Here is an 11,733-nt window from a genome sequence, read left to right as displayed (position 1 = left end):
ATACTGCTAAAAGACTATATCGAAATCATAGATGCAGATTTCATAAACACTTTAGCTAATACAAGACAAATGAGATAGCTTTGGAACATAAACCAGATGATTTAAGTGACGAAGACTGGAAGTACTTGGTAGATTATTTTTCAAGTCCTGAATTCAAGGTATGTTTGTGTTAGATTTACTATATAAATATAGGTAATTTAATTCTATACGTAAACATCTACTATGTTTCTACTTGTGTTATTTATAGGAAATTAGTAACAGGAACAAATCAAATAAATCTAAAGAAGTTATTAATCATAGATGTGGAAGGAAGTCATTTCAAGCTGTTAGCTATGACGCGGTAAAATATAAAATATCGAATCTCCTTTTTTTTTTTTTTGGTATATTTGTCATTGACTTGATAACTTATATGTATTTTTATTTTGTGATGATGAAAATTTGCTTTTAGAGAGATCCTGAAACCAAAAAGGAGCCCAACTATAAGGATTTATGGAGAATGACTCACACAAACAGCAATGGAGAATGGATAAATGATGCTTCTAAGGAAGTTCATGTATGACATCCTTTTTTGATTTGTTAAACATATATAATTGTGATTAATTTTTTATTCTAGTTTTAATTTATAATTTACATTTTTAAATAGATGAAGGTTGAAGAAACTTCTTCAGCTTACTTAGAAGCTGGATATGGGGACACTGATGCCATTGCGAATACTGCTTTTGAAGCAGTTGTGGGAGAGCGATCGGGATATTGTCGTGGCTTAGGAGCTGGAATTAAACCCCAAAAGGGAAAGTCTGTCACAGGTTTGCAAGAACAATTAGAAAAGGAGTGTGAAAAAAGACAAGATATAGAGATGAAGTTAAAAGAAGTAGAGACTCAACTCGAAAAGGAGCGAAACATGAGGGAGGAAATGACAGCAAAATTTGAAGAGAGTCAAAGGCAACTAGAAGAAAAGATGGAGAAACAATTTGAGGAAAAAATGGCAAATATGTTTAGTCAAATGATGAATTTCCAAGTAAGTATATGAATAACCGTAGTTGGTACAAAAATATAATAAATTTTTAATTTTGTATTATATATTAAAATCTCTTTGTTTATTTTATTAAATTTGTCATGGGTGTTATTTTGAACATTTTTACAGGGTATCGGTGGACAATTTTCTAGTGCACTTAATATAATGTCTGGACTTGTTCACAAGGATAATAACACGACTTCAGAGAAATTGTAAGTAATTTTTCTTGACTTTTAGCATACAATTTTGTCCAAATTTTATTTTGAGTTGAGATGGATTGGTGGAGACACGACTTGATGCATTTGTGAAGATATTCTAATTGAGAATTCGTTTTAGCAATTCGTTTTTGTGCTTAACTGTGATGTTGATTTTGGTGTGGTAGTGGTTATTGTTATGGTGCAGTAGTGATTACTTTGGCCACTGTTTTCCTTGTTTTTAGTGGTGTTCTGCTGTTTAGTTTTTCTGCTCAACTAGCTTTGGCCTTTTATGTGTACTGCCCTCTTGCCCTGTAGGAACTGCTTGTGCCGAGCAAGCATGCGTAAACTTGCTTCCATTGTCTGACAGTGTGTGGTTTATGATTTTAGTTAGATGCTATTGTAACTATCTATGTGAGTTAAAATTTGAAAAGTTATATTTGGTAATAGTTCATAATGCCTAGATTTCGGTAAATGGTGATGCTGTTATGTTATGAATTGAACACATCTATGTTGGATAGTTAGTGTTGAAGCTTATACTGAATAATAGTAAATTCAAGTCTGTGTAATGTTAAGTAAATTTGTTGGACTATCAAAGTTGAATCGTTGTGGTATCATGTACTTTTTTCCTAAGAATCAATGGCTTATTTTGGAAGTATAATGTAGTAAGCATTTGTGGATGCTGCATCACACACTACTATGCTTTGTAATGAATCTAAAAACTTGGTGTTTGTTTGTGCACTCCTACGTTATTTTTGTTTGCTGGTTTGACATAGCTAAATACAAGTTTGGATTTGGTTAAGATACACATAATGAATATATGCTGAAGTTGGTGGATTAATGCTTCAGCTTGTTATTGTTTTTTGGGTTTTGCTAATTTGACAGACACATTTGAAACATATACTATATGATATTTGTTTTATGTTTTTCTTCCATTCATTAATTGTATAGGAAAAAACACATTAAATATTAATTCCACTATGTTGAAATTGCAGGTCAAGTAAGGATGATTCAACTACTTCACAAAAAAAGATTCAAAGAAAAGCTACAAAAAAGAAGAATTAATATTGTTGTGGAGCCACAATTTTATTTGTTATATTTGTTAATTTTTGGAATTTTTAGTTTTTCTTTTTTATGAGAAAACCATTTATGATTATTAGTTTTTGTGTTAAGGATAATTTATGGCATTTTATATTTTTAATGTTATAGTACTTTGCATCTACATTAAACTTGTTCATTTTTTACATTAAAAATATTGTGACTTCTAATGTAATTTACTCTTGAATAGTTATGACGATTTAAATTACAAATGTGATTGACACTAATTTTATTAGAAAATAAAAGTCAAAAATAATAATTTTTATTAAATGACATAAGTCGTTGGGAAATGTAATTTATACCAACTACTCTGGCTGTTGCGATTAATAGAAAATAGCAGCAATTTGTATTGTTGACAAAACACAACTTATCGCAACAACTTTAGTTGTTGCGGAAAATACTTAATCGCAACGAATAATCATTGTGACATTAATAAAAAATAGTAGCAATTTGTATTGTTGGCAAAAAAGAACTTATCACAACAACTTTAGTTGTTGAAGAAAATACTTTATCGCAACGAGTATAGTCATTGTGACATGTGACATAAGTCAACAATAATTGTCGTTGCAAAAGCATTAGTTTTCACAGCGACATCAGGTGTCGTTGCAAAACTTTTCGCAACAGCACTTATGCCAACGACATGCAGCGATATTTTTTTCGCTGGGAAAAGCACATTTCGCAGCAACTTTTCATTTTTCTCAACGACACATGTCGCTGTCAAAAACCTTTTTTCTTGTAGTGGAAGGGTTTGTTCAAATGGTGTTTGCTATCAATTTCATGAATATGGAAGGAAACCATTGTTTTTGCAGGGAGAACGATTTTGTACTTATTTTGATGTGTGAAGTGCGAACTTCATATAGATCATGTAACTTCATGTCTTTCGTAATGATCTTGTATGAACAAAAAAAAAAAAAAAATCTTGCTTGTTGAAGTCAGTGATGTTGCACTTATTTTGAATTTATTGATATATAAAATTGATATGCTATTGTCATTATGCATGTGAATAATTAAATGTAGTATACATCATCTACTTAAAATCAATGGCTACACTCAAAATTCTGAATGAACTGAAAACATGATAAAGCTTGATGATTCTCTCATCTTTAAATATATCTATATTCTATAGCTATAAAATTCAGTTCCTCACAGCATAAATTTAACTTATTTATTTCAAAATAGGGTGACTTTTACAGTGTTCAAAAGCTTTAGCATATTCTCTGGTGAGTTTATATTAGCTCCATTAGCTTCAATTCAATAAAATGTAAACAGATCCTTCTTCCTCACTTCTTGTTCCTCTTCATTTCATTTGCTCTTTCCTCTTCTTGTTCCTTCAACACTTTCTCCATCTTTACATCCATTTTATGATGTGTCACTCTTCTCAAATCTAAATTTCTCATAAATCCAAAAATGTCATCCAAATTAAATGAATCAAGAAGTTCACCAATTTTCCTAATCACTTTTCTCAATTGACCAATAATGTCATCATTCACTCCATTACTTTTCTTAGATTCAATTAAGAAAACGTCACATATAATTTTAAATGTCTGATAAACATGTATTTTGTCAACTAAACATAACACATGTACAATTTTCTAATGTCACTTGCGCCACCAAATACCAAAAGTAAAGAAATTTGAAATAATAGTTATTGAATGAAAAAATCACATGAAAAAGAATGATATCAAAAAACTAAATTTTGAAATAAAAAAATGAAACAATTGACATCCAAAAACTATAAAAACAGTTCATCATAATGTTGTTACTACTGGGGGATCCTAAATTGAGTTTAATAATCAAATTAGACTAAGAAATGGCACAAGTGAAATTGACACGACATCTTCTCCTTAAACATTAAGACATTAGTAATATGAGTCATATCACTTATATCTTGCGCAACATCCACTCTTGCATCTAATGTGGAACCTTAGCTCGCACTCGGCACAATAACATCTTTACCTCAAGTATGAGACTCTACGCATCCGTGATCTACCATCATGAACCACTCGAGCTTCCCCCACAAAGTGAAACCGGGCTACGTCACCACCGTTGGGCTTTCTAGGGGAGCCAACACCGGTGTGGATTGACCAGTTGATAGAACAATCATAAGTGAGAATGATACCACATTTTCACCTAATATTTTAAGGCATTAAATATATGGTTTTCTTGGGTAATTAAATGGTGTTGTATGTTTTGAACACTTTCAGGTAATTAAATTAAATGGTGTTGGATGTACCTCTTTCTATCTAGTACTAGTATGTTTCTCCACCTTGACTATTCTATTCAATGTTGGAGCGTAACTGTCACTTGATACATCACAACATTCTCTCCCTCAAATAAGACTAAATTCTAGCCCGTTTTTGGAACGGGTATCCATGCTAGTACTATAGAAAGGTACATCCAACACCATTTAATTTTCTGAAAGCGTTCAAAACTTACAAGTATGAAAGTAAACAAAGCATGGTAAAATAGGTCTAATTAAACAATTTAAAACTAAAGAAATCACTTAGTCAATTGTGAATATAATAACAAAAGAAATAGAGTCTAAACCTCAATGTTAGATCCAATCCTAAAATAACTCAAATAAAAATATCAAAAGTCAGCCAAACACGACAAGATAACATATCGATAATTAAAATTATCAATTTAAAAAAAAAACAAATATCTAATATTAAAGCAGCATGTTGATGACTCCTTAGCTTCTGCTTGAATTTCATATTCACTTGCCAACTAACCATCAACCTGCATAAATGATGTGAAAACATTTAAGTACAATCATCAACATACAATTAACAACATTTGTCCAATGATACATATTATTGTTCTCACTTGCATCTAAAATCAGTTCCAAATATTTTTAGCCTCTTTGTGAATAGCTCAATTTCAAGTCATTGTCCTATAGCTATTTCGTTGAGCTGTCATTTCTTTTTCTATAGCCTCATTGGATCAATTTTTTGCAAATAATTTGATTTAGAGAATATTCTGACAAAAAATGCTTGCTAGTACCACATCAGAAGCTAAAACCACCCTCCTTGATAACATTTTTATTACACTTATTCAAAACTGCGGGGAGGCCTTAACTGTTGTAGGCCTTGGTTAAATTAGTTAAACAAGTGGATGCATCTAGTTACACTTATTCAAAGTATTTGATTCAAATTTTTTACTAGATACATCAACTTTGTTTGACTTTTTAGCTTATACATGAGACCGGATTAATATATGCTACCACAATGAGACTAATATTGAACAAGTGTTGTCGATGATGGACGATGTCGGAGAGCCGAAATCCTAGTTACACTTATTCAAAATTGATGTATGTGCGACTTCTTTCCACAAGTCCACAATAAACATGTTCAGTCATCGGTGTACAAGGCACATGAACACGTGTCAATTGCAAACCATAATTTTGCATAATAGTGACATAATGAAACAAAGTGCATGTATTTCAAACCATCCATTGATATTATTGCATATCTAGAATTTAATATAACATTAAAAATTAGAAAATATAATTAATGTATTTGTGTTCTAACCTTCTTCAATCAAATGAATGAAAGTTTACATGTAGGAGAGCCACTTGGACACAAAGATAAATCCATTAGCATTTGGTACTTTATAGTTAAATCTTCAGAAGAGGCATTAACTGTCATTGTGCGCAGTAAGTTGGCATTCTTCAAAACATACTCAGCAAATTGAAGGTCACACTTCGTGCCTTTGTAATCTATAAGCGAGCATGTTCTTAGTTGAGAATAAAGACATTTAGGAGCAATTTGTGGTTCTTCCCAATTGTCCTCATCACTACCATGTCCATAAAGCTGATTCTGTTCCTATTTGGAGTTGGACTTGAATGACGCTTGGAAGACATTTCAGATGGTGAGAATGAAAGGGTTTACAAGTTAAACAAAAAAAAAAAAACAACGAGAGGGTGCTTTGAGGAATGTTAGATATTAAATCAAGCAAACTCTAGAAGACTTGAGAAGTATGATGTGGCTTATGAGATAAGATTGCCACTTAGGTTGCAAAGTTTGAATTGAACATTATTACTTAGCTAATAAGATAAATCAAGTAAGCTCTAGAATAATATGGAAGCTCTCTAAGCCTATCCTTCCATAGTAAGAAAATGTATGATTGGACCAAAGCAAAAATGTAGCACAACCTAGAAAAATCTAGTGTGCACCGCCTCTTTCTACAAGGTGCAGCACCGCCTCACTTATGCTTATGTATTAAGGTTCTAAGCCTATAAAAGGCTATGTAACTCTCCTCTCCATTTGTATCAAGTTTTCATGAATAAAAATAGAGTTCAATAGAAAGTCTCTCCTTTGTTCTTTGTTAGTTTGTTTGTGAGTTTGTGTGTTATATGTCCCATTGATATCAAATTGGTATCAGAGCAGGTTAGGTCCTGCAAAGTGTCAGCGTCAAAAATAGTTTGAGTGTGTGAGGAACAAAATAGTTCTCACTCTGTCAAAGTCAGTGTCAAAAATAGTCCGAGTGTGTGAGGAACAAAAGAGTTCTCATTGTGTCAAAGTTATTGTGAGCATATTTTGAAAAAGATATGGCAAACAATTTCAATATCGTTTGGTCCGGTCCCAAATTGAATTCTGAATTAGATTTCAATTATTGGGAATTTATGATGACAACACATCTTAAAGCTCACAATATCTGGAGCTATGTGGAGTCTGGTTTGCAACAAGGAGCTGATGAACTTGCTCGTAGAAGGGACCAGCTGGCACTATCTCAAATTCTTCAAGGAATAGATTACTCAATTTTCGGCAAAATAGCAAATGCGAAGACTTCAAAAGAGGCGTGGGACATATTGAAGCTGTCACACAAAGGAGTTGAGAAAGCTCAGAAATCGAAGCTGCAGTCTCTGCGTAGAGAATATGAAAGATACGAAATGTCCAGTTCTGAAACAGTGGAACAATATTTTACTCGTGTTATTAATCTTGTCAACAAGATGAGAGTGTATGGAGAAGATATTCCGGATAGCAAGGTGGTGGAGAAAATTCTACGCACCATGCCGATGAAGTTTGATCATGTGGTGACTACGATATTAGAATCCCACGATACCGATACCTTGTCGGTAGCAGAGTTGCAGGGAAGTATTGAAAGCCACGTCAATCGAATATTAGAGAAGACTGAAAAAGTGAAGGAGGAAGCCTTGAAAAGCCAGGTGAACCTCAACAACGCTGCTGAATCCAGTCAGATGGGTGAAGCCAGAGCACGTGATAATTTCAACAATGGAGGAAGAGGAAATTTCAGAGGTAGAGGTCGAGGAACCTTTAGAGGAAGAGGACGTGGCAACTTCTACCAATGGAGAGACAACAATTACAACAATTTCAATCCATCTCATCAAGGAAGAGGTGGAAACAACTTTTGGTCCAACAATCGTGGCAGAGGAAGAGGTTATTCCAACCAAGAGAGAACAAATAATGGTTGCTTTAATTGTGGAAAGTACGGACACAAAGCAGTTGATTGCAGATATAAACATCAGGCAAACATGGCAGAGAATTCATATCAACACTCAGGCAAGTCTTCTCAAAATCAACATAGTTTATTTTTAGCAAGCAATACACTTTCGGAAGAAGAAAATATCTGGTATTTGGACACCGGATGTAGTAATCATATGTGTGGGAAAAAGGAATTATTTTCTTCTCTGAACGAAATGGTAAAATCTACCGTGAAGTTTGGAAATAATTCAAATATTCCAATTGAGGGGAAAGGCCAAATTGCTATCAAATTGAAAGATGGATCGCAAAATTTTATTAGTGATGTTTTCTATGCTCCTGGTCTTCATCACAACCTCTTGAGCATGGGACAACTGTCAGAGAAAGGTTACAACATGCAGATTCACAAAGGCTATTGCACTTTGATCGATAGAAATGGAAGATTCATCACAAAGGTAAAAATGTCATCTAACCGCCTATTCCCTCTGAAAATTCAACATGATCAATTTCCTTGCTTGAGTTCAATAATTCCAAATGATGATTGGTTGTGGCACATGAGATTTGGTCACTTTCATTTTTCTGGCTTGAATTATCTGTCACGAAAAGAATATGTTTCTGGTTTGCCTGTTGTGAACATTCCAAGTGGTGTATGCGAGACATGTCAAATTGGAAAGAAGCATAGAGAATCATTTCCATCCGGAAAGTCTTGGAGAACGAAGAAACTTCTGGAGATCGTTCATTCAGATTTATGTTCGGTTGAAATACCAACACCTGGTGGTTGTAGGTATTTTATTACTTTTATTGATGATTTTAGCAGAAAGGCTTGGGTGTATTTTCTGAAGCAGAAATCAGAAGCTATTGATGCCTTCAAGACATTCAAAGCGTTCGTAGAAAAACAAAGTGGTTCTCCAATCAAAGCACTCAGAACAGACAGAGGCCAAGAATACCTCGTCGGCACAAATTTCTTTGAGCAACATGGAATCCAACATCAGTTAACCACCAGATACACTCCTCAACAAAATGGAGTAGCTGAAAGAAAGAACAGAACAATCATGGACATGGTGAGATGCATGCTGAAAGCCAAACAAATGCCAAAGGAATTTTGGGCAGAAGCAGTTGCTACTGCAGTTTATATTTTGAATAGGTGTCCAACAAAAAGTGTTCAAGATAAGACTCCCGAAGAAGCATGGAGTGGAAGGAGGCCCTCAATCAGGCATCTTAGAGTTTTTGGATGTATTGCCTATGCTCATGTACCAGATCAAATCAGAAAAAAGTTAGATGATAAAGGCGAGAAATGTATCTTTATTGGATATAGTTCAAATTCAAAGGCCTACAAGCTTTACAATCCAGAAACCAATAAGGTAATTATCAGTAGAGATGTGACTTTTGATGAAGGAGGAATGTGGAATTGGTCATCAAAGTCACAAAAGGAGCCGATAGTAACTCCAAATGATTATGAAGATGAGGCTGAGAATGTAGATACAACACCTGACGAACCAGACGAGCCTGATGAGCCAGAAACATCAAACAGAGCACAAAGAAATTGGAGATTACCAGCTCGATTGCAAGATTGTGTTTTGGGTACCGATAATGATCCATCCGATGAAGAGATTATCAACTTTGCCTTATTTGCAGATTGTGAGCCAGTTACTTTTGAAGAAGCTGCTGGTAATGAAAATTGGATAAAAGCTATGGATGAAGAAATCAATGCAATTGAGAAGAATAAAACATGGGAGCTGACTGAATTACCAGCAGACAAGAAGCCAATAGGAGTGAAGTGGGTGTACAAGACAAAGTACAAACCCAGTGGTGAGATTGATCGTTATAAAGTAAGGGTGGTGGCTAAAGGCTACAAACAAAATCCAGTTTTTTATGGACGGTCCAATCATATTGATATCCGGTTTCACAAGATACGAGAGTTGATTGCTGAGAAAGAAGTGGTGATCGAGTATTGTCTCGCAGAAGAGCAAATTGCATATAGTATTACAAAGCCGTTGAAGATTAAGCTATTTTACAAATTGAAGAAGATGCTTGGAATGACAAATTTGGATGCTTGATTTAAGGGAGGCAATGTTAGATATTAAATCAAGCAAACTCTAGAAGACTTGAGAAGTATGATGTGGCTTATGAGATAAGATTGCCACTTAGGTTGCAAAGTTTGAATTGAACATTATTACTTAGCTAATAAGATAAATCAAGTAAGCTCTAGAATAATATGGAAGCTCTCTAAGCCTATCCTTCCATAGTAAGAAAATGTATGATTGGACCAAAGCAAAAATGTAGCACAACCTAGAAAAATCTAGTGTGCACCGCCTCTTTCTACAAGGTGCAGCACCGCCTCACTTATGCTTATGTATTAAGGTTCTAAGCCTATAAAAGGCTATGTAACTCTCCTCTCCATTTGTATCAAGTTTTCATGAATAAAAATAGAGTTCAATAGAAAGTCTCTCCTTTGTTCTTTGTTAGTTTGTTTGTGAGTTTGTGTGTTATATGTCCCATTGATATCAAGGAAACAGCAGCTTGGAGGAGGAGGATTCGAACTGAAAAGGAAGGGAAAGAAGCGGTGCTTTGATGAAGGGGGAAGGGAATGGAAGATTTGGGGGAATAGGTAGGGGTGGAAAACTAGGACGAAGGATAAGATCCACCTTTTTGATTGAATTTTACATTTCATCATTTAGGCATCTCAATACCCTTTAAACATGTAAAGGGTCATGCTAACAAGTGTCCTTTAAGGAAACAAAATAAAGAATTTTGCATTGGAAAACACAATTTTTAAACTTCTAAAAGTTGATTACAACACTTTCCAATATAATATTTTTATAGTTGTCTTCTTATCAATACCGCAAGGGCACTCGTTAATATTTTCCATTTTTAAATTGAAGGCCTTAAGCCGCTCATTTGAGTTGAGTTGTCCTTAAATCTCTTAAAACCCATGATGCAATTCTTAACATCAGATTTGAGTTGTCCTTAATGTCGTGAATTTGGTGTTATTGTAAGAATTATACTGCCTGTGTATTCTCATTGATTTGACAAACATATATACAACAATACATTAACTCCAATTAAGGTGGGAGTTATTGTACAATTAACTATAATTATTTACACAATGATGAATAGTTATTGTACAATTAACTATAATTATTTACACAATGATGAATAATGAATGTGATCAACTCTTGCTGTATTCTAACACACCCCCGCAGTCGAAGCGGGAGGCCGCCGTATGCTGAGACTGTCTCTGAAATCTTCAAATAGTATGCGCGGAAGACCTTTCGTGAAGATGTCGGCAATTTGATAACGAGATGGAACATGAAGAACACGGACTTGTCCACGGGAAACTTTTTCACGAACAAAGTGAATGTCCATTTCAATATGCTTAGTGCGTTGATGTTGAACAGGATTACCAGAGAGGTATATTGCACTAATATTATCACAATGCACTAAGGTAGCTTTAGGAATTGGGCAATGGAGTTCCAAGAGAAGGTTCCGGATCCAACAAGATTCAGAGACAACATTGGCAACCCCTCTATATTCGGCTTCAGCACTTGATCGAGATAGAGTTGGTTGACACTTAGATGACCATGATATCAAGTTGTCACCAAGGAAGATGCAATATCCAGAGGTGGAACGTCGAGTATCGGGGCACCCACCCCAATCGGCGTCTGTGTAGGAGATGAGACCAGAAACAGAAGATTTATATAGATGTAGGCCATGGTCAAGAGTACCTTGAAGATATCGCAGAATGCGTTTGAGAGCATTCATATGTTCATCCTTTGGGTCATGCATGTGCAAGCACACCTGTTGTACATCATATGATATATCTGGTCTCGTGAATGTGAGATATTGTAATGCACCTGCTAATCTCCTATAGTGTGTAGGATCTTTGTATGGAGAACCTGATGAGGTACTTAGCTTAGATTTGGTATCCACTGGCGTAGCTGTTGGTTTACATGAGGTCATACCTGCTCGTTCAATTATCTCAGACGCA

General features: G+C 34.7%; 1 protein-coding gene across 1 annotated transcript; it reads left to right on the top strand.

Annotated features, from left to right (window-relative positions):
* The first annotated feature begins 290 nt into the window (after positions 1 to 290).
* On the top strand, positions 291 to 2,435 carry LOC146905817 (uncharacterized). The gene is made up of 5 exons (XM_085729738.1): positions 291 to 340; positions 449 to 553; positions 644 to 1,015; positions 1,142 to 1,224; positions 2,202 to 2,435. Exons 2-5 carry the CDS (start codon positions 497 to 499, stop codon positions 2,269 to 2,271), a joined length of 582 nt encoding a protein of 193 aa, XP_085585864.1. The 5' UTR covers positions 291 to 340; positions 449 to 496; the 3' UTR covers positions 2,272 to 2,435.
* Positions 2,436 to 11,733: the final 9,298 nt, after the last annotated feature.

The sequence above is a fragment of the Medicago sativa genome, chromosome 7 (assembly GCF_051527215.1).
Source record: "Medicago sativa cultivar Bolivia chromosome 7, Bolivia_mono, whole genome shotgun sequence".
NCBI classification, from domain to species: domain Eukaryota; kingdom Viridiplantae; phylum Streptophyta; class Magnoliopsida; order Fabales; family Fabaceae; genus Medicago; species Medicago sativa.
Note: the sequence above shows the minus strand (reverse complement) of the source record. Positions and strands in the feature narration are given on the sequence as shown.